The following is a 22,964-nucleotide window of genomic DNA, read 5'->3' on the forward strand; positions in this document are numbered from 1 at the left end:
AAGCAAAACTGCAGAGAGAGGGGGGGGCTGAGCATGGGTGCACAGTATGTACGGAAGCAGGACTGCAGAGAGAGGGGGGGCTGAGCATGGGGGCACAGTATGTATGGAAGCAGGACTGCAGAGAGAGGAGGAGGGGCTGAGCATGGGGGCACAGTATGTATGGAAGCAGGACTGCAGAGAGAGGGGGGGCTGAGCATGGGGGCACAGTATGTATGGAAGCAGGACTGCAGAGAGAGGAGGAGGGGCTGAGCATGGGGGCACAGTATGTATGGAAGCAGGACTGCAGAGAGGGGGGGCTGAGCATGGGGGCACAGTATGTATGGAAGCAGGACTGCAGAGAGGAGGGGCTGAGCATGGGGGCACAGTATGTATGGAAGCAGGACTGCAGAGAGAGGGGGGGCTGAGCATGGGGGCACATTATGTATGGAAGCAGGACTGCAGAGAGGAGGAGGGGCTGAGCATGGGGGCACAGTATGTATGGAAGCAAAACTGCAGAGAGAGGGGGGGGCTGAGCATGGGTGCACAGTATGTATGGAAGCAGGACTGCAGAGAGGGGGGGGCTGAGCATGGGGGCACAGTATGTATGGAAGCAGGACTGCAGAGAGAGGAGGAGGGGCTGAGCATGGGGGCACAGTATGTATGGAAGCAGGACTGCAGAGAGGAGGGGGGCTGAGCATGGGTGCACAGTATGTATGGAAGCAAAACTGCAGAGAGGGGGGGGCTGAGCATGGGCGCACAGTATGTATGGAAGCAGGACTGCAGAGAGAGGGGGGGCTGAGCATGGGGGCACAGTATGTATGGAAGCAGGACTGCAGAGAGAGGAGGAGGGGCTGAGCATGGGGGCACAGTATGTATGGAAGCAGGACTGCAGAGAGGAGGGGGGCTGAGCATGGGTGCACAGTATGTATGGAAGCAAAACTGCAGAGAGAGGGGGGCTGAGCATGGGTGCACAGTATGTATGGAAGCAGGACTGCAGAGAGGAGGGGAGGGGCTGAGCATGGGTGCACAGTATGTATGGAAGCAGGACTGCAGAGAGAGGAGGGGGGCTGAGCATGGGTGCACAGTATGTATGGAAGCAAAACTGCAGAGAGAGGGGGGCTGAGCATGGGTGCACAGTATGTATGGAAGCAGGACTGCAGAGAGAGGAGGGGGGCTGAGAATGGATGCACAGTATGTATGGAAGCAGGACTGCAGAGAGGAGAGGAGGGGCGGGGCTGAGCATGGGTGCACAGTATGTATGGAAGCAGGACTGCAGAGGGAGAAGGGAGGGGCTGAGAATGGGTGCACAGTATGTATGGAAGCAGGACTGCAGTCTCAGAGAGAGGAGGAGGGGCTGAGCATGGGGGCACAGTATGTATGGAAGCAGGACTGCAGAGAGGAGGGGCGGGGCTGAGCATGGGTGCACAGTATGTATGGAAGCAGGACTGCAGAGGGAGAAGGGAGGGGCTGAGAATGGGTGCACAGTATGTATGGAAGCAGGACTCCAGAGAGGAGCAGGAGGTGAGGATAGGTGCACAGTATGTATGGAAGCAGGACTGCAGAGAGAGGGGGGGGGCTGAGCACGGGTGCACAGTATGTATGGAAGCAGGACTGCAGAGGGAGAAGGGAGGGGCTGAGAATGGGTGCACAGTATGTATGGAAGCAGGACTGCAGAGGGAGAAGGGAGGGGCTGAGAATGGGTGCACAGTATGTATGGAAGCAGGACTGCAGAGAGAGGAGGGGGGCTGAGCATGGGTGCACAGTATGTATGGAAGCAGGACTGCAGAGGGAGGAGGGGGGCTGAGCATGGGTGCACAGTATGTATGGAAGCAGGACTGCACAGGGAGAAGGGAGGGGCTGAGAATGGGTGCACAGTATGTATGGAAGCAGGACTGCAGAGAGAGGAGGGGGGCTGAGCATGGGTGCACAGTATGTATGGAAGCAGGACTGCAGAGGGACGGGCTGAGCATGGGTGCACAGTATGTATGGAAGCAGGACTGCAGAGAGAGGAGGGGGGCTGAGCATGGGTGCACAGTATGTATGGAAGCAGGACTGCAGAGAGAGGAGGAGGGGCTGAGCATGGGTGCACAGTATGTATGGAAGCAGGACTGCAGAGAGAGGAGGGGGGCTGAGCATGGGTGCACAGTATGTATGGAAGCAGGACTGCAGAGAGGAGAGAAGGGGCTGAGCATGGGTGCACAGTATGTATGGAAGCAGGACTGCAGAGAGAGGAGGGGGGTTGAGCATGGGTGCACAGTATGTATGGAAGCAGGACTGCAGTCTCAGAGAGAGGAGGGGGGTGAGCATGGGTGCACAGTATGTATGGAAGCAGGACTGCAGAGAGAGGAGGGGGGCTGAGCATGGGTGCACAGTATGTATGGAAGCAGGACTGCAGAGGGAGAAGGGAGGGGCTGAGAATGGGTGCACAGTATGTATGGAAGCAGGACTGCAGAGAGAGGAGGGGGGCTGAGCATGGGTGCACAGTATGTATGGAAGCAGGGCTGCAGAGAGAGGAGGGGGGCTGAGCATGGGTGCACAGTATGTATGGAAGCAGGACTGCAGAGGGAGAAGGGAGGGGCTGAGCATGGGTGCACAGTATGTATGGAAGCAGGACTGCAGAGAGGAGGGGGCTGAGCATGGGTGCACAGTATGTATGGAAGCAGGACTGCAGAGGGAGGAGGGGCTGAGCATGGATGCACAGTATGTATGGAAGCAGGACTGCAGAGGGAGAAGGGAGGGGCTGAGAATGGGTGCACAGTATGTATGGAAGCAGGACTGCAGAGAGAGGAGGGGGGGCTGAGCATGGGTGCACAGTATGTATGGAAGCAGGACTGCAGAGAGGGAGGGGCTGAGCATGGGTGCACAGTATGTATGGAAGCAGGACTGCAGAGGGAGAAGGGAGGGGCTGAGCATGGGTGCACAGTATGTATGGAAGCAGGACTGCAGAGAGAGGAGGGGGGCTGAGCATGGGTGCACAGTATGCATGGAAGCAGGACTGCAGAGGGAGGAGGGGGGCTGAGCATGGGTGCACAGTATGTATGGAAGCAGGACTGCAGAGGGAGAAGGGAGGGGCTGAGAATGGGTGCACAGTATGTATGGAAGCAGGACTGCAGAGAGAGGAGGGGGGCTGAGCATGGGTGCACAGTATGTATGGAAGCAGGACTGCAGAGAGAGGAGGGGGGGCTGAGCATGGGTGCACAGTATGTATGGAAGCAGGACTTCAGAGGGAGAAGGGAGGGGCTGAGAATGGGTGCACAGTATGTATGGAAGCAGGACTGCAGAGAGGAGGGGGGGCTGAGCATGGGTGCACAGTATGTATGGAAGCAGGACTGCAGAAAGAGGAGGGGGTGAGCATGGGTGCACAGTATGTATGGAAGCAGGACTGCAGAGAGGAGGGGGAGGGGCTGAGCATGGGTGCACAGTATGTATGGAAGCAGGACTGCAGAGAGAGGAGGGGGAGGTGAGGATAGGTGCACAGTATGTATGGAAGCAGGACTGCAGTCTCAGAGAGGAGGGGGGTGAGCATGGGTGCACAGTATGTATGGAAGCAGGACTGCAGAGAGGGGAGGGGCTGAGCATGGGTGCACAGTATGTATGGAAGCAGGACTTCAGAGGGAGAAGGGAGGGGCTGAGAATGGGTGCACAGTATGTATGGAAGCAGGACTGCAGTCTCAGAGAGAGGAGGGGGGCTGAGAATGGGTGCACAGTATGTATGGAAGCAGGACTGCAGAGAGGGAGGGGCTGAGCACGGGTGCACAGTATGTATGGAAGCAGGGCTGCAGGGAGAGGAGGGGGAGGTGAGGATAGGTGCACAGTATGTATGGAAGCAGGACTGCAGAGAGGAGGGGGAGGTGAGGATAGGTGCACAGTATGTATGAAAGCAGGACTGCAGAGAGGAGGGGCTGAGCATGGGTGCACAGTATGTATGGAAGCAGGGCTGCAGGGAGAGGAGGGGGAGGTGAGGATAGGTGCACAGTATGTATGGAAGCAGGACTGCAGAGAGGAGGGGGAGGGGCTGAGCATGGTGCACAGTATGTATTGAAGCAGGACTGCAGGGAGAGGAGGGGGAGGTGAGGATAGGTGCACAGTATGAAATGAGTTACGTAAACAAATGATGGACTGAATGCTGAATAAATCATACATTCACCCCCAGTCAAGAGATCTGGTTTAAATCCATCGTTCTTTTGCTCACCATGCCACCCTAGTTTAGACCCAGCCATATAGAAATCAGTCTTGACCCTGTGCCTCATGGGAACAGTCCAGACCGAACTGCCAGGCCAGGTCCTCACTGGACCGGAAACCAGCATCCTGGGACCGGTTTCTGGGTATTACCCATCATCAGTCAGGCTTATTTGAATCCAGTGGCACAGTGAGCAAGGACCCACGTCTGGGCAAACCCATCCCCAGTATGTATGGAAGCAGAAGTTCAGAGCGAAATGGAGAGGTGGGAATGTGTGCACAGTATCTGTGGAAGCAGGACTGCAGAGAGGAGGGGGAGGCATGAATGTGTGCACAGTATGTATGGAAGCAGGACTGCAGATACAGGGAAGGTAGGAATGTGTGCACAGTGTGTATGGAAGCAGGAGTGCAGAGTTAGGCGTGGAGGTAGTAATGTGTGTATGGAAGCAGGAGTGCAGATTTAGGCATGGAGGTAGGAATGTGTGTATGGAAGCAGGAGTGCAGAGTTTGGCTTGGAGGTAGGAATGTGTGTCTGGAAGCAGGAGTGCAGAGTTTGGCGTGGCGGTAGGAATGTATGTATGGAAGCAGGAGTGCAGAGTTAGGCGTGGCGGTAGAAATGTGTGTATGGAAGCGGGAGTGCAGAGTTAGGCGTGGCGGTAGGAAAGTGTGTATGGAAGCAGGAGTGCAGAGTTAGGCGTGGAGGTAGGAATGTGTGTCTGGAAGCAGGAGTGCAGAGTTAGGCGTGGAGGTTGGAATGTGTGTATGGAATCAGGAGTGCAGAGTTAGGCGTGGAGGAATGTGTGTATGGAAGCAGGAGTGCAGAGTTAGGCTTGGAGGTTGGAATGTGTGTATGGAAGCAGGAGTGCAGAGTTAGGCTTGGAGGTAGGAATGTGTGTATAGAAGCAGGAGTGCAGAGTTTGGCGTGGCGGTAGGAATGTGTGTATGGAAGCAGGAGTGCAGAGTTAGGCGTGGAGGTAGGAATGTGTGTATGGAAGCAGGAGTGCAGAGTTAGGCGTGGCGGTAGGAATGTGTGTCTGGAATCAGGAGTGCAGAGTTAGGCGTGGCGGTAGGAATGTGTGTCTGGAATCAGGAGTGCAGAGTTAGGCGTGGCGGTAGGAATGTGTGTCTGGAATCAGGAGTGCAGAGTTAGGCGTGGCGGTAGAAATGTGTGTATGGAATCAGGAGTGCAGAGTTAGGCGTGGCGGTAGGAATGTGTGTATGGAAGCAGGATTGCAGAGTTAGGGGCGGGGGTAGGAATGTGTGTCTGGAATCAGGAGTGCAGAGTTAGGCGTGGCGGTAGGAATGTGTGTATGGAAGCAGGAGTGCAGAGTTAGGCGTGGCGGTAGGAATGTGTGTATGGAATCATGAGTGCAGAGTTAGGCGTGGCAGTAGGAATGTGTGTATGGAAGCAGGAGTGCAGAGTTAGGCCTGGAGGAATGTGTGTCTGGAATCAGGAGTGCAGAGTTAGGCGAGGCGGTTGGAATGTGCGTCTGGAATCAGGAGTGCAGAGTTAGGCGTGGAGGTAGGAATGTGTGTATGGAAGCAGGAGTACAGAGTTAGGCGTGGAGGAATGTGTGTCTGGAATCAGGAGTGCAGAGTTAGGCGTGGCGGTAGGAATGTGTGTCTGGATTCAGTAGTGCAGAGTTAGGCGTGGCGGTAGGAATGTGTGTATGGAAGCAGGAGTGCAGAGTTAGGCGTGGAGGTAGGAATGTGTGTATGGAAGCAGGAGTGCAGAGTTAGGCGTGGAGGTAGGAATGTGTGTATGGAAGCAGGAGTGCAGAGTTAGGCCTGGAGGAATGTGTGTCTGGAATCAGGAGTGCAGAGTTAGGCGAGGCGGTAGGAATGTGTGTCTGGAATCAGGAGTGCAGAGTTAGGCATGGAGGTAGGAATGTGTGTATGGAAGCAGGAGTGCAGAGTTAGGCGTGGCGGTAGGAATGTGTGTATGGAAGCAGGAGTGCAGAATTAGGCGTGGCGGTAGGAATGTGTGTATGGAAGCAGGAGTGCAGAGTTAGGCGTGGCGGTAGGAATGTGTGTATGGAAGCAGGAGTGCAGAGTCAGGCCTGGAGGAATGTGTGTCTGGAATCAGGAGTGCAGAGTTAGGCGAGGCGGTTGGAATGTGCGTCTGGAATCAGGAGTGCAGAGTTAGGCGTGGAGGTAGGAATGTGTGTATGGAAGCAGGAGTACAGAGTTAGGCGTGGAGGAATGTGTGTCTGGAATCAGGAGTGCAGAGTTAGGCGTGGCGGTAGGAATGTGTGTCTGGATTCAGTAGTGCAGAGTTAGGCGTGGCGGTAGGAATGTGTGTCTGGAATCAGGAGTGCAGAGTTAGGCGTGGAGGAATGTGTGTATGGAAGCAGGAGTGCAGAGTTAGGCGTGGAGGTAGGAATGTGTGTCTGGAATCAGGAGTGCAGAGTTAGGCCTGGAGGAATGTGTGTATGGAAGCAGGAGTGCAGAGTTAGGTCTGGAGGAATGTGTGTATGGAAGCAGGAGTGCAGAGTTAGGCGTGGAGGTAGGAATGTGTGTCTGGAAGCAGGAGTGCAGAGTTAGGCGTGGAGGTAGGAATGTGTGTCTGGAAGCAGGAGTGCAGAGTTAGGCGTGGAGGAATGTGTGTATGGAAGCAGGAGTGCAGAGTTAGGCTTGGAGGTAGGAATGTGTGTATGGAAGCAGGAGTGCAGAGTTAGGCGTGGAGGAATGTGTGTCTGGAATCAGGAGTGCAGAGTTAGGCGTGGAGGAATGTGTGTCTGGAATCAGGAGTGCAGAGTTAGGCGTGGAGGAATGTGTGTCTGGAATCAGGAGTGCAGAGTTAGGCGTGGAGGAATGTGTGTCTGGATTCAGGAGTGCCGAGTTAGGCGTGGCGGTAGGAATGTGTGTATGGAAGCAGGAGTGCAGAGTTAGGCGTGGCGGTAGGAATGTGTGTATGGAAGCAGGAGTGCAGAGTTAGGCGTGGCGGTAGGAATGTGTGTATGGAAGCAGGAGTGCAGAGTTAGGCGTGGAGGAGTGTGTGTATGGAAGCAGGAGTGCAGAGTTAGGCGTGGAGGTAGGAATGTGTGTATGGAAGCAGGAGTGCAGAGTTAGGCCTGGAGGAATGTGTGTTCCTAGAGTGGTAGAGCCCACCTTGGACTATTGGTTCCGGGGTGTGGGAAGCCCGATGATGAAGCATGCTGCATGTTGATGTGGGTAAGGGCCTTGCAATTCCCAGAGAGAATTCTGTTTGAGTAGGAAGGAGACTATATTGACCGTATCTTCTTTTGTCTGAATGCAATGGGAGGAGGAAGGTCCTGGTTTATTTTCATCTCTCTGCCTCCAGTGTGTGTGCGAACTTTTACTAATGCCTTGAGATGACAACCTGGTAGGCTTGGAAAACTTGTCTTTCTTGCACCTAGAGTGCATTGACTCTGCTTGGCAGGAGCCCTGTTTGGGGTGGGTTTGGGCTCCTGGCCGGCAGTGTGACCATTAAAAATCCAGTCCTTGTTTACCAAAATGGTGGTGGTCAGAGGACATCTCTGGGACCCACTTCTCATACAGTGCAGGCATATTTATGTTAAAACAGTGATGTGGAAATCGTTTTGAATGCTCCCCAAAATTCTCCAGAAAGTATTTCCGGAACTCCTTGGGGCCTCATTTAAATCTATGTGGACCGGGCACTGTCAAAACATGGCAAATGCCCCATCTGCCATATTTACGATGCCATGGGCTATATCATACTTGTAATACGATGGACAGAATATATGCCATGTTTAATGGACCCTGTCCTCTAAACTCTAAGTAACGCCCGTAGCCAAAGGAAGCCCAATGCTAGCCAGCAATGCTAGTGACCTGTATGGAACCATTTATTTCGGTTAGTAAAAGTCAGTGGCTCAGATATAATTAGCATGGATAACAGTTATGGTTTATGCTAATCCTTTGGATGAAAACTATTCCTAAGATTTTCTGATTTAGATGGAATCGTTTCAAAGGTAGCAAAGGCGGGTCTCGTAATGGTTCATGGAAGGTACGCATCCATGCACTTCCCATTAAAGTCTCAAACTGTCCACTTCACTTCAGTCAATTTCCTAGAACTTCAGCTTTGTGCGATACGACCTGAAGCTCATCGGGCACCACAGGCCTGCCTTAAATAGTCACTGAGGGCAGCGGTACAGAATCTCCTGCTTCTTTGAGTACAAAATCTACATGTTTGAAATGGCAGACTCCTTTTCTGTGACAGGCATGCAGTCAGCAAAGTCTGCCCTTCATCCTTTCAGCATCGTCCAATAGATGAAGTGACCCCTTCTGCTTCTACGCATTGAGCGTGATGAGAATGGTCAACCCAGCCGAGGAAGGATATTAGCCTTTCAGTCGTAGTCTGACGATAGACCGAATATGTATTGTGCACTGACAAATGGATCAGATGCTCTGGCAACTTCTTGTATCAAGTACTGTGTTTCCAAGTAGGACTGTGTTGTTGAATCGACTGTCCAGTGTTCTGGGCCTCACTCATGTTCTTGTTGTTATGAAGGCTACAGCAGGGCTTATGCACTTCTGCCGACTGACCCCAAACTGTGATGAGGATAGTGTTTGTGACCGCTCCTGTACTCCTGTTTGTCACAGGACTTGATAGCTAGCAGTTTGTTGCAATTTAAGGCAATGCACTGTCCTTTCTTTTTGTGGCTGATAACAAACCAGATCCTGAGGGAATCCTTTGTGGTTGCTTTGAATTGATCCAGATGCCGCAGTGCAAAAGTTGTATAGGTTGCTAAACCGCTAGATTGCTACAGACCAGTAGAACTCGAGCACAACATACAGCTGTTGATGCCATGCTCTTTCTCTGTATATACTGCCTGAACAGCAGCAGCCCTTTGTACTTTGTTGATGTGTAATGAAATGAAATTGTAATTCTTAAACCTCACCACTACCCGTGGGTGGTAGGCGCTAGGACCTTATGGCAGATACAGAGAGTAAAGAGAGTAGTTTAGCCAAACATAAGGGTGAAGGAGCTGGTGAAAACAGACATGAAAGAAGCCCTAATTAATTGTTGAACAACCATGTTTTGAGAGCCTTGTGAAAGGCAAGTAGGTTGTTGATACGTTTTAGTTTGATGGGCATTGAGTTTCAAAATGTGGCAGTAGCCACTGCAAAACTCCTGCCACCCCAAGCGGCTTTCCTGACTATTGGTACAACCAGATGAGCCAGAGAGGATGACCTTCATGTTTTGTTTGGGGTGTACCATTGAAAAAGCTGGCTAATAGATTCTGGACCCTCAAGACGAAGGGCCTTAAGGGCTTTACAGAGGGATTTTAAATTCACCCACTTTTCCACCGGAAGCCAGTTGAGGGAAGACAAGAGATTGGGAGACAGACTGAGGTTTTGGTACCCCAAGAAGTAGTCTAGCAGCAACATTTTGGACCATCTGGAGCTTATGCAGTGCTTTCTTGTGGGCGGTAATACACAGCCCGTTGCAATAATCAATTTTTGAGGAAACAGGAGCAGGGATAACTGCTTTACGCGGATCTAGAGGGATTAAGGGAAAAACTTTCCTGACTGACTTGAACAGGAAACAGCATGAGGAGGTGATCGCATTAGCATGTCCCATAAATGAAAGTTTCTCATCGAATTGGACTCCCAAGTTTTTTACTTTTAAGACACGAATCAGGAGAAAATTGGTTGTCTCTCTAGTTAGTCGCTATTGGGGGGTGAGGGGGGGCATCATATATCTTCGACTGTAGGTTGTTAGTTCTGCAAACGTCATCAGAGCTTTGGTTTTCAGAAAATAGGTTAAAAAGAGTCTGCTTTATCATTAAACAAGACAGCAAGTGTATTGCATAACGAAGTATCTATATTGAAATCTGTGGCCTGAGGGAGATTGCTCAGTTTGACCTCGGTGGAAAAAAGCTCTTGGGGGTATTAATGGCTGAGTTAATGTTTTTAATGAAATAGCTGGACTTTGCTTCATTCAGGAGTTTTTTTATGTAATTGCATTGCTGCTTTTATAAGTGGCTTTGGCCTTTACATTGTAGTGGACCCTCCATTTCTTCTCTAATCTCCTACATGATTGATTCGAGAGTCTAAGCTCTTCGTCAAAGCAAGGTGTGATGGGTTTTTTTGTTTCCACATTTAGCAGGAGCCAGACTCTTGATGGATGACCTAATCCAACTGTGGTAAACTTCTGAGGGTGTTGCTAGATCAGATGATTCTTGTAATTGTGATCTTGTTCAGGAAAAAACAAACTGGTCTGCCTTTGTTTTATACCAGGGTTGATGACTACAGATGTTCGAAGCCTGAGGCTTTTCACCGCTATCGTGCAATATATTGAGTTAGAACATCATTACCCTGTGGCCTGACCACATGAGCGCTCAAGGAAGAAGTGATCTGAATTAAAGGACAATCTGAGAAAATACCATTGAGCGTATGACCCCGACGTGTCTTGGATCCTGAATTAGTTGCGCCAGGCCTGAATGAGATAGTAAGGAGATGAGGTCGAAGGTATCCTGGTCCTCTTTGCTCTCCAAGTGGAAGTTAAAATCCTCAAGAATGGTGAAATAGGATTTGTTTGCTTTGATATCCCAGGAAGGGTTTTTCATGTTTAGAAAAATATTTCTGGGGCTAGGGGGGTCTGTAAATGAGAGCACCATTAAAGGAATAATGGTTCGAAAGGGCTATTTTAAAAACCATTGCTTCCTAAGCGGAGTGAGGCAGGGGGTCGAATCTTACATTTTACTGGTCTTTAAAAACAATCGCTAGCCCACCACCTCTCTTGCCTATCCGATCTAACCGGATTAGGGAATAGTGAGGAGGGTTAGCAATGACCAGATCAGGGCCAGAGCCAGCATCCGCCCATGCCTCTGTAATGAAGGCACAGCCCATATTAGTTTTCTAAGAAGTCAGCCAGCTCAACTGCATTTTTTTACAAGTGAGCGTTAAGAAGAGTGCATTTCACTAACTTCGGTAGATTCTGGTGACGAGTGGAGGATTACAGATTGGGAATTACGGCCAGACCTCAATCCCTCCGCATCGATGCTCTGGGAGACGGGTTCAGTTATTGCTACTACTGTGCAATCTCCAAGCAAGAACCCTACACTAGGGAACCAGGTGAAATGTTATCGGGGAGCAGAGCCGGGCCAGCTCCCCAACACTTGACCTTATCTACAAACCTGATTTCTGGCTCCCGGTGACTTTTTTTTCTCACCTTTTTTTCACCCTTTTCCAGATTGGTTCCTTTGACATTTCATTTTTTTTGAATATTTTTATTGAAGGAGTTTTTCCCCTTTTTTCTTTATAACATGAGCAGGGCACAATAAAGCACAAAATCATAGAACACAAATTCCTATATACAGAATACAAAACGATAGAACACGAGATCGTACATGCATATTCATATACTCAAATATTCAGTAAAACAAATTCTTCATCTTTCAACATTCGGTTCCTAACTTCCACCGAATAAAAGGACCCCAGATTTGCATACCCAATTTCTTACCCTTTTTTCCCTTCCTAGCGTAGATAGCGGTTTCCAATTTTTGTGCTGATAATACTTTACCCAACCATTGATGGTAAGTAGGAGGATTTGGGTCAAGCCAAGCCGAGGCCACTAGCAATCTAAGAATCGCCATTGCTACAAATATGAAGTATTTACAATTTGAGTGTCCATCAAGGCTGACCCCCAATAACATAACAGCTGGGGTTAGCTCTATTGTTGTTGATAGTGCATTCTGTAAAAAATTCCCAATGTCCTGTTTCAACTTATCTAGGTGTGGGCAGACCGAGAAGATGTGTATCAGGTCCGCCTCCATACTGCCACACCTAAAACAAGTAGTTCCGGATAGACCCCCCCCCCCATTGAGCAATTTTCCCAGGTGTGTAATATAAATGATATAAAATCTTATAATGTTGGGCCTGAAGAGACGATGAACACAACATTTTACTTCCCATTTCTAGTGACTCAGTAAAGATATCCCTAGCTATATCTAAATCTACAGACCATTTATTATCCATTTCTCCAGATCATCTTTCTTAGTTTTGTCATTTCTGAATAAAATCTCTTTATAGTACAATCAGAGCCATCTTCTATAAGGTCCATCATTATAGTTCTTTTAAAGCCCAATGATCCCCCTTTTTTATTCAATATACAACTTCTTATTTGAAGAAATGTTTTGTGTTCAAGGTATACTTATTTTGCAATTCTGTAAATTGTAATATACCATAACCGCCCAACATATCTCCGATCTTTCTTATCCCCGCCTCTCCCATTCTTGATATACAGCTCCTGAGAAAACCGCACTAGATAGAGAAGGGTTGTTTTTAAATCTAGTATATGCATTGTACTTCCCAATTCCAACCTTTTTGGAGAATCCTTTCCATATATTATAAGCAGCCATTACTGTCTTAAATTGTGTTCTTTTGAAGTAGCTTTCCTCCGTGAATCTCAAAAATACATTTTCAGCGTTTATACCCAAAACCAAACCATAGATAGCGAGCGAGCCAATCTTGTCCCAACCATCCACCTCAGCCCCTCCAATCAGTCCTACCATGCCTTGCAGCGCTGCAGCCCAATAATACAACTTTAAATCCGGTAGTGACCAGCCCCCTCTTTCCCGCGGGAGCGACATATACCTCAATGCCCTCCGTGTCTTGCCTTTAGCCCAAATAAAACGATTAATCATCTGTCCACAAATTTTGAACCATTTGTTATCGACTAAGAGTGGTATTGCCCTAAAAATATACAAAAATTTTGGCAAGACCAGCATTTTAATAATATTAACTCGTCCTACTAGCGACAGGTGGAGATTCTCATATCGGTCCAGGTCTTTCTTTACTTGATCTACTATTGGAGCAATATTTTTTTCTACCAAAATATTTAAGTCTGCTGAAATATTGATTCCTAAATACATCCCTGCCTGAACCACTCGATTATCATCACAAAAAGTCACTGAGTTTTTAATAATCTGGGTTTTTGAAGCATTCAGGGCATAGCCCGAGACTTGCCCAAATCTTTGGTCCTCCGCCTCTACCAGCTCGGTCGCTTCCGTGGGGCTTGGTGTTATCACCGCCACATCATCAGCGTAGGCAAGTATCTTACAAGGTCCCATAGATGTATGTAACGGGATGATTTCTGGACATGATTCTATCCTACGAATTAGTGGATCCATATACATGGCAAATAACAGCGGAGAGCATGGACATCCCTGCCGTGTACCTCTCTTGATCATAAGTTGTCCCGTAATGCCCCCATTTACTCTTAAGGCTGCGACCGGTTCCTTATACAGGGTCTGTAGTGCTTTCACGTAACCACCCTTAAACCCAGCTCTTATTAGGGTATGCCACAGATAGTCCCAGGAGACCCTATCAAATGCTTTTCCAGCATCCAGCAACATTACTGCCATCGGATCTCCTGTGACCTCAGTGGCATCGAACAAGGTTATGACTTTCCTGATCTGGTGAGTCAATCCCTCAGCATCGATCCTCTGGGAGACGGGTTCAGTTATTGCTACTACTGTGCAATCTCCAAGCAAGAACCCTACACTAGGGAACCAGGTGAAATGTTATCGGGGAGCAGAGCCGGGCCAGCTCCCCAACACTTGACCTTATCTACAAACCTGATTTCTGGCGACTTTATTTTCTCACCTTTTTTTCACCCATTTCCAGATTGGTTCCTTTGACATTTCAAAGGTTTTTCAATCTCCTTTATTCATACTGGAAACCTTGGAGCAACTTTGTTGCACTGGAAATACATCTGCTGATGACCTTGGAATCTTGCGCTGGTTGAAATGTTTTTGTAATGGAAGTATTGTAAGATTTTAACTAATCAAACAATAAAGAACTTGTAACATGGTCGAAATGTGTCCATAGTACATGCCACAAAGACTTTTTTTTTTTAAAAAGAAAAAAACTTCAAGCCACAAGGAAATGCATAATTGTCTAATTAAATTAATGAATGGACTCTTCTGGTGATTTTGTGATTAACTCTCCCCTCACAAAGTCGTTTATATAACTTTATAATTATGTTGATGTGTGTGTGTGTGTGTGTGTGCGTGTGTGTGTGTATATGTTTTTTTTTGTACGTACTTTGTTTATCTGTGGTTAATATTTGAATACATACAAAAACATATAATGGCTTGGGTCTCCACTGTTTGTACACATTATTTGCTACAGATAGCCATGATTCCGATCTACAAAAGTGCATTATTGTTATTTCTTTCTGAATGATACCATTGTGAGACGCCTGTTGCTTTATATATTCTTTTCCCCGTCCCGTCCCTCTGAGGGGACCTGTTGTTCCTAATGTCAAGGGTGCCTGGTGGGACACAGCACTATGCCAGGGCGCGGACAGTTCCTTGACATGTCGAGCACGCCCATCCTCTTTGAGTGACTCTTAAATAATGAACTCTTCATTGCTATCTGGAATTGAGTTGTCAATAAATACCACCTTTTAAAACTCCATTTTGTTTCTTTTGCAGGCAGAAGAAGGAAACATAGAATACAAGGTAGGAGGCCACTGTTTGCTACCAGACGCGTGTGTGTTCAGCTGTGGCTGCTCGTGCCCAATGCACAGTAGTGTTCAGCATGGTCTTCAGTCTCTGGAACTTACTCCTGGCCGTAAATCTCACTGGGCTTTTGTGCCCCTTTGTATCCTTTGTGCTACACATCTGCACTGGGGTCCAGGCCTGTTCATTAGTGAAGCTGTAACTGTGTGCTCCTCCGGAATCCTGCATTGACCATGCTAATAGGCCTGGCTTTTATCCTAAGTTGCCTCTTCATTCACTAGTGAGTTGAGGTACTCTCCCTCATCATACAGGCATTCATTCATTCACTCGTTCTTGTACAAGGACTTCCATTCATCCACCCGTTCACTCATTCTTACGTTTACCCATTCACAGTAAAACATGCAAACTCCACAAGTCAGTGCAAGATAGATGTAAAAGGGTAAACCTAGATTGAGAAAAAGGGTCCTAAATGTGCCGAGCATATACTTGCAATGAAAAATAATTTAAATGTGGACATGGCTGTGAGTGCCTCTCCTAGAATCGGTCTGTGTATAGTGCATCTTCACTACGACCTTTAAAATCAAAGTGTTGGCCATCTTAAAAGTGTTATATAATTGTACCTTATGCCCAGTACCATTCCAGGATGGCTCACCCATTCTTATTCTCTTGGCGGGACAGTGGATAGGGGGACAGCCAAGCTACATATATACTGTGTAACTGTATCCTCGTCAAGCACAGCCAGTTTGAGCTGCCACCCTGTAACGACAAAGCGTTGATGATTATATGTGTAAAAAAATCAATAACAAATATTTTGAAATTAAAAAAAAAATTATGGCAAGGCGGTGGCTGTGTAGCTCTCTCTGAGGAGAAAAAAAGGAGGAATCCTTCTGCTAGGCCACAGGCCTAAAAGGGGAAAGTGTACAAAATGACATACCCTGGCTCTTTCCCCAAGCTTAGTGGTTTTCCAGCAGGCATGTTTGTAAAAGTGGGCGGGTCGCTGAAAGCTTGAGCCTGATGCCTGCCTTTGGCTCAGCTCCAGGGCCGTTAACATTCGAGATGAAAAGGAGAGACCAATAGATACCCATTTAGTGGCGGATTTGTACAAAAAACACAGACAATCTGAATTATTCACGGCTTCCCTGTTTAGCAAAACTTTGGGATCTTGGGCAAATATGTTATTTTATAGACTAACGTTTAACAGCACCTTCAAACATGTGAGATAAGAATACCAGCTGTGCAAAAACGTGTTTGATTTAATAGAAAATAATGTTGTTGTAAATAAACCATATTACATACTGTGTTCACATGACAACTGCCTTGCCTCTTAGTTCACTAATAGCACTGTCTCCAGGGGTGGGGAATAGCTCTAAGTATATGTTTAAAATCCAGCTCTTTCAATAACTACTTCTCTGTGCAGAAATGTAATGTGCTGTGTTATTGAATAGGCTTCCACCAGGTAAAGAAATACACTTTTCTAATTTTGAAGAGACTTTATCATATTTTAGTGATATGTTACATTTTCAGGGGTCGGTTGTTTACGGGTTCTAATGACCAAGCCTATTCTTGGCTCGTCCTGTTAAATTTGTTGGCTCGCCCATTTCTATATGGATGTGATCAGTGGACTTGACCCATTGTCCTGTACAGAATGCTATCACTGGTGGTTCGGAATGTAAATGACACTCCGACAATAACTAAACAGAATGACCCAAAGCCAGTCGGTGCTACTTAGATGTGTGCCAGTGTCTTGCAATCCTATCAGGCCATACCTAAAGTATATCTTAGTACAAATACAGTAGCAGATTGGATGCAACTGCAAAATTGAGGTTAACAAAACAAAACCTCTCCCAAGAGGGTCTACCATAGTTTATTAGATGCCCTAGCAAAGCCAACAGATTGTCGCTGGTGGCGCGGAATGTAAATGACACTCAGACCTGCCTTGAGTCCCAGTCCCAACAGAAATCTGAACCACTCATCACCATTCATAAAATGATCCATGGCGACATGCATTGCTGTTTAGGAACCACATGTCCTAAATTAACCCACAGTCTATTTGGCGCCATGACGTTCAGTACCGCCGCTAGTTGTCTTTATTCCACAGTGGTAGCCTGTACCTCCACATGGGGCAGCGAATCCCAAAACACACTCTGGGATCTGCCACGTTCTGGGATCGAGTCTCTGGGCTCGGCCACGTTCTGAGATGGACTCTCTGGGCTCGGCCACGTTCTGAGATGGACTCTCTGGGCTCGGCCACCGACTCTCTGGGCTCGGCCACCGACTCTCTGGGCTCGGCCACCGACTCTCTGGGCTCGGCCACCGACTCTCTGGGCTCGGCCACCGACTCTCTGGGCTCGGCCACCGACTCTCTGGGCTCGGCCACCGACTCTCTGGGCTCGGCCACTGACTCCCTGGGCTCGGCCACTGACTCCCTGGGCTCGGCCACTGACTCCCTGGGCTCGGCCACTGACTCCCTGGGCTCGGCCACTGACTCCCTGGGCTCGGCCACTGACTCCCTGGGCTCGGCCACTGACTCCCTGGGCTCGGCCACTGACTCCCTGGGCTCGGCCACTGACTCCCTGGGCTCGGCCACTGACTCCCTGGGCTCGGCCACTGACTCCCTGGGCTCGGCCACTGACTCCCTGGGCTCGGCCACTGACTCCCTGGGCTCGGCCACTGACTCCCTGGGCTCGGCCACTGACTCCCTGGGCTCGGCCCCCGACTCTCTGGGCTCGGCCCCCGACTCTCTGGGCTCGGCCCCCGACTCTCTGGGCTCGGCCCCCGACTCTCTGGGCTCGGCCCCCGACTCTCTGGGCTCGGCCCCCGACTCTCTGGGCTCGGCCCCCGACTCCCTGGGCTCGGCCCCCGACTCCCTGGGCTCGGCCCCCGACTCCCTGGGCTCGGCCCCCGACTCCCTGGGCTCGGCCCCCGACTCTCTGGGCTCGGCCCCCGACTCTCTGGGCTCGGCCCCCGACTCTCTGGGCTCGGCCCCCGACTCTCTGGGCTCGGTCCCGCTCTGAGATGGACACTCTGGGCTCGGTCCCGCTCTGAGATGGACACTCTGGGCTCGGTCCCGCTCTGAGATGGACACTCTGGGCTCGGTCCCATTCTGAAATCCTGAATGTCCCATTTAAAAGGATATTTGCACCCGTTACCTCACGAAAGCCAAAGTCGGAAGATTTAAAACTCTTGAAAGGTGGTGTTTAAATATTTTCAGACAACTTAAAAAAATTTTCTGGTGAGGTATTTGATAATTCCCATAAATGGAGACCAGAATATCAGCACTTTCTATATTTGTTGCTTCCACCAGGCTGAAATGGAAAATGTCTTCCTTTAGTCTTAGGTTTTGGACCATTTTCCTCAGCCGTACGTCACTGTTCTCTTCATGTGTTTTTATAATACCTATAAAATTCGTACATGATCTGACTGGGTGAAAAGGTGCTTCCTGGGGACACTAACACGTCTGTGCTCGAATTATGAAATAGTTGGCTTCTCTATGAAATGTTCTTCCTAATGTACCCTTCTCAGTTGGAGCAACTTTGACTAATGGATATTTTATTGTCCGCACACCTCCTTACACAGAGCCCTTTGTGGGTGAAAGACCTTGGAGGCCTGTGGGAGGCCTCGCCACCCAACCCCGCCCCCCTCCACCGTGGGTGGGGGCGCAGCTCCAGGGTCGATGCTAAGCAGGCTATCTCACTCCAGAATGTCCCTCTCTGGTCACTCTTCGAGCACCTGCTTCTCTTGAAGGGTGGACTTTTATAGCTGCACCGAGCCTTGAAACGTCATCTTTCTCCTCCCTGGTACTGCCCCCTCACCTGCCTTCTCCTGTAGTGATGACCCGGCCTCTTGAGCGTAATAATGGCGGCGCTCGAGGGGCGGTAGCGCGCTCCCTCAGGATAGCTCTTAGCAGGGCCTTGAGTGAGTGTGTGCAGGGGGGCATCTGAGGGTGCCTCTAAAAGGGGCGTGGCTTACATAGATATAGGTGTGGCTTAAACACCCAAACTAAAGTCTGTGATTCCCAAAGTGTCACCCCCGTCCGACCTGGATTTTGGTGTCTCCCTGAGATTTGTTATTGCATCCAGATACAGTAACACACCATTATGAAACCCTCTGCCGACCCCCAGTGAACCAGAGAACTACCGCCCGATCTCTCTGCTGCCCTTTCCGGCCAAAGTCCTCAAGAAGGCCATCAGGCAGCCACCAACTCATAGAACACCTGGAGAACCATAATCTCCTGGACTCTTCTTCATTGGGGTCTGAAACCGCCCTGCTTGCTGGCACAGACTACATCCGATGCCTCCTGGGCCAAGGAAAAGTTGCATCCCTGATCCTCCTCTACCCCTCAGCAGCGTTCGACCCAGTGTCGCACCCTGCCCTGATGAAAAGGCTTCACAACATTGGAATTCAAGGAGACTCCCTCACCGGAAGAACCCGGAAATCCCTTCCTCCCCAAGTGGACACACATCACCCCCACCTCAAGAAGCTCCACTGGCTTCCTGTTCAGAAAAGAGGCCAGTTCAGCTGGTTAAGCCATACCTTCAAGGCCCTCCGCAGCCGGGGACCAGCTTACATCAACTACTGGCTGAACTTGACCTTCCCCCAGACACCTGTGCTCCACCTGCCTCGCCCGCATCCGCCGCAGCAACTGTCTGGGTTGCAGCTTCTCCTAACTCGCAGCGAAGTCCTGGAACAAGCTCCTTCTTCACCTCTGGTCCTTGTTCTCCCTGCTGAAATTAAGAAAAGGACTCCAGACCTGGCTGGTCAACTGAGCCCCTACAGCAGCACTCCCTGCGCCTGGATACCCTCATGGATGATTAGCTGCACTATACAAATCCTGATTGATTGATTAACTGACTGAACACCTGAAGCCAGCCTGGACTATTGGCTTTGTTAGTGGCTGCACTGTGCAGAGAGGCCAAGGATTGGATGAGCGTGTATATACTGAACACATTTTTTGACCCACTGAAGACACTGCAAGAAACTCCCATCATCTTCACCCTCCCATCCAGAGCTGTATGCTCGGGTTTGCGCAAGCATTCTGGTGCAGGCGGGTGGCGCATGGCATACACCAGCCTGGTTCTACTCACACAAACATTTTGTTTCTTTTTGCTATTGTTCCACCCTCCTCCACCAATTAAATTCGGACCCCCACCATTTCATTTGATCCTCGCCACCTGACTTTCTGAAGACAAGTATTCATGTGTACTCCTCGGCCTCTGATGTAAAACCCGCACAGCGGAGGCGCGTCCGTCCCCTGTGCCTTCAGTACTGGACTTGCGTACAGCTCTACAGTTCAGATCTTTTGTCCACTTCAGTACTGACCTGCAGCACCGGCTGCTGTCTGTACTGCAACAACACAGCTCTATTCCACCTCAGTACTGACCCACAACACGGGCTGGTTTCAGTACTGGAACTACGCCGCTCTAATCTACCCCTGTACTGGCCTGCAGCATAGGCTGCTTACAGTACTAGGACATGGAGATATGCAGATGCACACACCTCAGTACCGGTGTAAAGCACCCGCTGCTGTTGGTGCCAGAACCGCCTCCACCTTTAATCCACCTCAGTACCTGCCCAGTAAGTACTAGGAGGCAGAGACACCCTTAATACTGGCCTGAGGCACTGGTTGCTGTTAGTACTGTAGCCAAGAAGAGCTTGAATGCATATTCCTAGTTATTGACCATTATTTTTCCCTGAATTCCCAAGACTTCATTTTTCAAGTATTTACATGTTTGAAACGTGCTGCCTACAACGTATGAACCAGCCACACTGCGCTAAGTCGGTCTCAACTCTCAACCTGTGGTTTACTTTACCAAGCTTGAAGTACTTTATGTATTACTAAATGATTCTTTTAGTGTATAGGTAGGTCTCTGAAATGTTGTATGATGGTGTGAATCATTTTTCAAAGTGACTCTACAGCCTTGTTGAAGAGTGGCTGTTGGGAGGTGGAGAGACCTGTGAGAGGTAGGACAGAGAGCCTGGAGGAACTAAGCCTGTGGGAGGTAGGACAGGGAGCCTGGAGGAGCTAAGCCTGTGGGAGGTAGGACAGGGAGCCTGGAGGAGCTAAGCCTGTGGGATGTAGGACAGGGAGCCTGGAGTCGCTAAGCCTGTGGGAGGTAGGTCAGGGAGCCTGGAGTCGCTAAGCCTGTGGGAGGTAGGTCAGGGAGCCTGGAGGAGCTAAGCCTGTGGGAGGTAGGACAGGGAGCCTGGAGGAGCTACGCCTGTGGGATGTAGGACAGGGAGCCTGGAGTCGCTAAGCCTGTGGGAGGTAGGTCAGGGAGCCTGGAGTCGCTAAGCCTGTGGGAGGTAGGTCAGGGAGCCTGGAGGAGCTAAGCCTGTGGGAGGTAGGACAGGGAGCCTGGAGGAGCTAAGCCTGTGGGAGGTAGGACAGGGAGCCTGGAGGAGCTAAGCCTGTGGGAGGTAGGACAGGGAGCCTGGAGGAGCTAAGCCTGTGGGAGGTAGGACAGGGAGCCTGGAGGAGCTAAGCCTGTGGGAGGTAGGACAGGGAGCCTGGAGGAGCTAAGCCTGTGGGAGGTAGGACAGGGAGCCTGGAGCAGCTAAGCCTGTGGGAGGTAGGACAGAGAGCCTGGAGGAGCTAAGCCTTTGGGAGGTAGGACAGGGAGCCTGGAGGAGCTAAGCTTGTGGGAGGTAGGACAGGGAGCCTGGAGCAGCTAAGCCTGTGGGAGGTAGGACAGGGAGCCTGGAGGAGCTAAGCCTGTGGGAGGTAGGACAGAGAGCCTGGAGGAGCTAAGACTGGGAGGTACCGCCCTCCCCCATTCTGTTCCCGTTCCTTGAGGACGGTCCTAGGCTCGCGCCGATGATCTGCTTTCCCTGTTTGAGAATGATTTATGCCTACAAACAAAGGGTGTGTAGATGTGCGGACACCAGCGGGTGTGGTTCTTGCTGTGGAACGTTGTGTCCGGACGTCTCGACACAGGAGGTTGGAAGCGGTTGTATTGTAGGCTTACACACTACTATTGATTACTACTTCCATGCCACGGTGGCCATTACATCACTCGGTACCCTTGACAAAGAAAGGCCCGGGCGTTGGCACCGCATGGCAGTACCCATGACGTGACTTCTTTTTAAGCATTTATTAATTTTATGTCATTTTACCAGTGTCCGATTCCAAGTGGGTGCATTGTAAGGGGGTTAGCACTGTACGAAGGACTATGTTTTATGCTTTTTTTTTTTCTCAAAGAGATTATGGCCAGGTAGAAGGCTCTGGTTTTGTAGTGTGGTAAAAGCAGGGTCCACCTCCCGCCTTAGGAGGCCTTGGGAGGGGGAGGGGGGGGGGGGTGGCGGGAAAGCAGACCACCAAGCAAGAACTGTGTGAAAAAGGCCGCTTTGTTGAAACAGGTGCCCATTAACAAATACAAACCTCGGCAAACGCCTTACAAAACGATACCTCACTAAATAAACTTTTACCTCAACCCCCAGACCCCTCCCCCACCCCTAACACGTCATTGACCCCGCCCCCACCCATACATTACAACATTATACAATACCAACAATGCAAATTCCAGCATAATCAATTAAACAGAACACATCCTCCATACTAATAACCAAAATCCCCGGCCTGCCCCTCAACCAACGTTATTCCCCCCAACCACAGGAATCACCCCAACAAATCAGCCTGCCCAACTCACCCCGACAACGACCCAACCAAACCAACGAAGCACCACAATCCTGCCAATCCTGGCAAAAAACACCATTGACACCCGCCACCCAGGAAGCGGGAGGGGAGGATACTGCCCTCCCACTTTCTGCCCCCCGAAAACAGACCTTATAGAAATAATAGTGCTGTACATCTCAACCTGTAAACTCCTGAACCGTCGGACAACGAGACAAAACTTCCCGGAGTTCCAACAGATACAAATCCATCCCCATCCGAGAGAGATGAACACCATCGCTCCTGAAAAACTCAACCGAATCAAAACGAATGTCACCATGTACAACCCTGCTAAAACCTAACCCCCTGCAAAACCTAGAAACTTCCAAGACAATCTTCATGCGTGCTCTATCCACTGCCTTAGGCTTAAGGGCACCTCTCCAGACTCTGAGGAACCAATTCTGTCCATAGCACGTGGCAAGCCGACCATTGTTCCTTCACCAGCGTTAGATCTCTTTTCATGGCCCGCAACAAAACACCCTTGTCGTTTCCCCCCCAAATGAATTAGCAAAACATCCGGGCACCGACCCTCAACCAACCAGAAATTTTAAAGCAGGAATCAACTCCCTCCACAACATCCCACCTTTACCCTTCCAAACCACAGAAAACAAACGCTCATTAAAACCTAATAATGGACCAAAGTAACTACGGCAAGCTGGATCCCCACTGAAACAAGAAAAACG

The 22,964-nt window shown here is 49.8% G+C and overlaps 1 protein-coding gene across 1 annotated transcript in view; it reads left to right on the forward strand.

Moving 5' to 3' along the window:
• GTPBP2 (GTP binding protein 2) overlaps window positions 1–22,964 on the forward strand; it is a 180,224-nt gene that overhangs the window by 46,777 nt on the left and 110,483 nt on the right. Inside the window, exon 2 of the mRNA XM_086926028.1 lies at window positions 14,586–14,612. Coding sequence (XP_086782154.1) covers window positions 14,586–14,612 — 27 coding nt within the window. The remainder of the gene's footprint in view (window positions 1–14,585; window positions 14,613–22,964) is intronic.

Source organism: Lissotriton vulgaris, chromosome 6, assembly GCF_964263255.1.
Source record: "Lissotriton vulgaris chromosome 6, aLisVul1.2, whole genome shotgun sequence".
NCBI lineage: Eukaryota > Metazoa > Chordata > Amphibia > Caudata > Salamandridae > Lissotriton > Lissotriton vulgaris.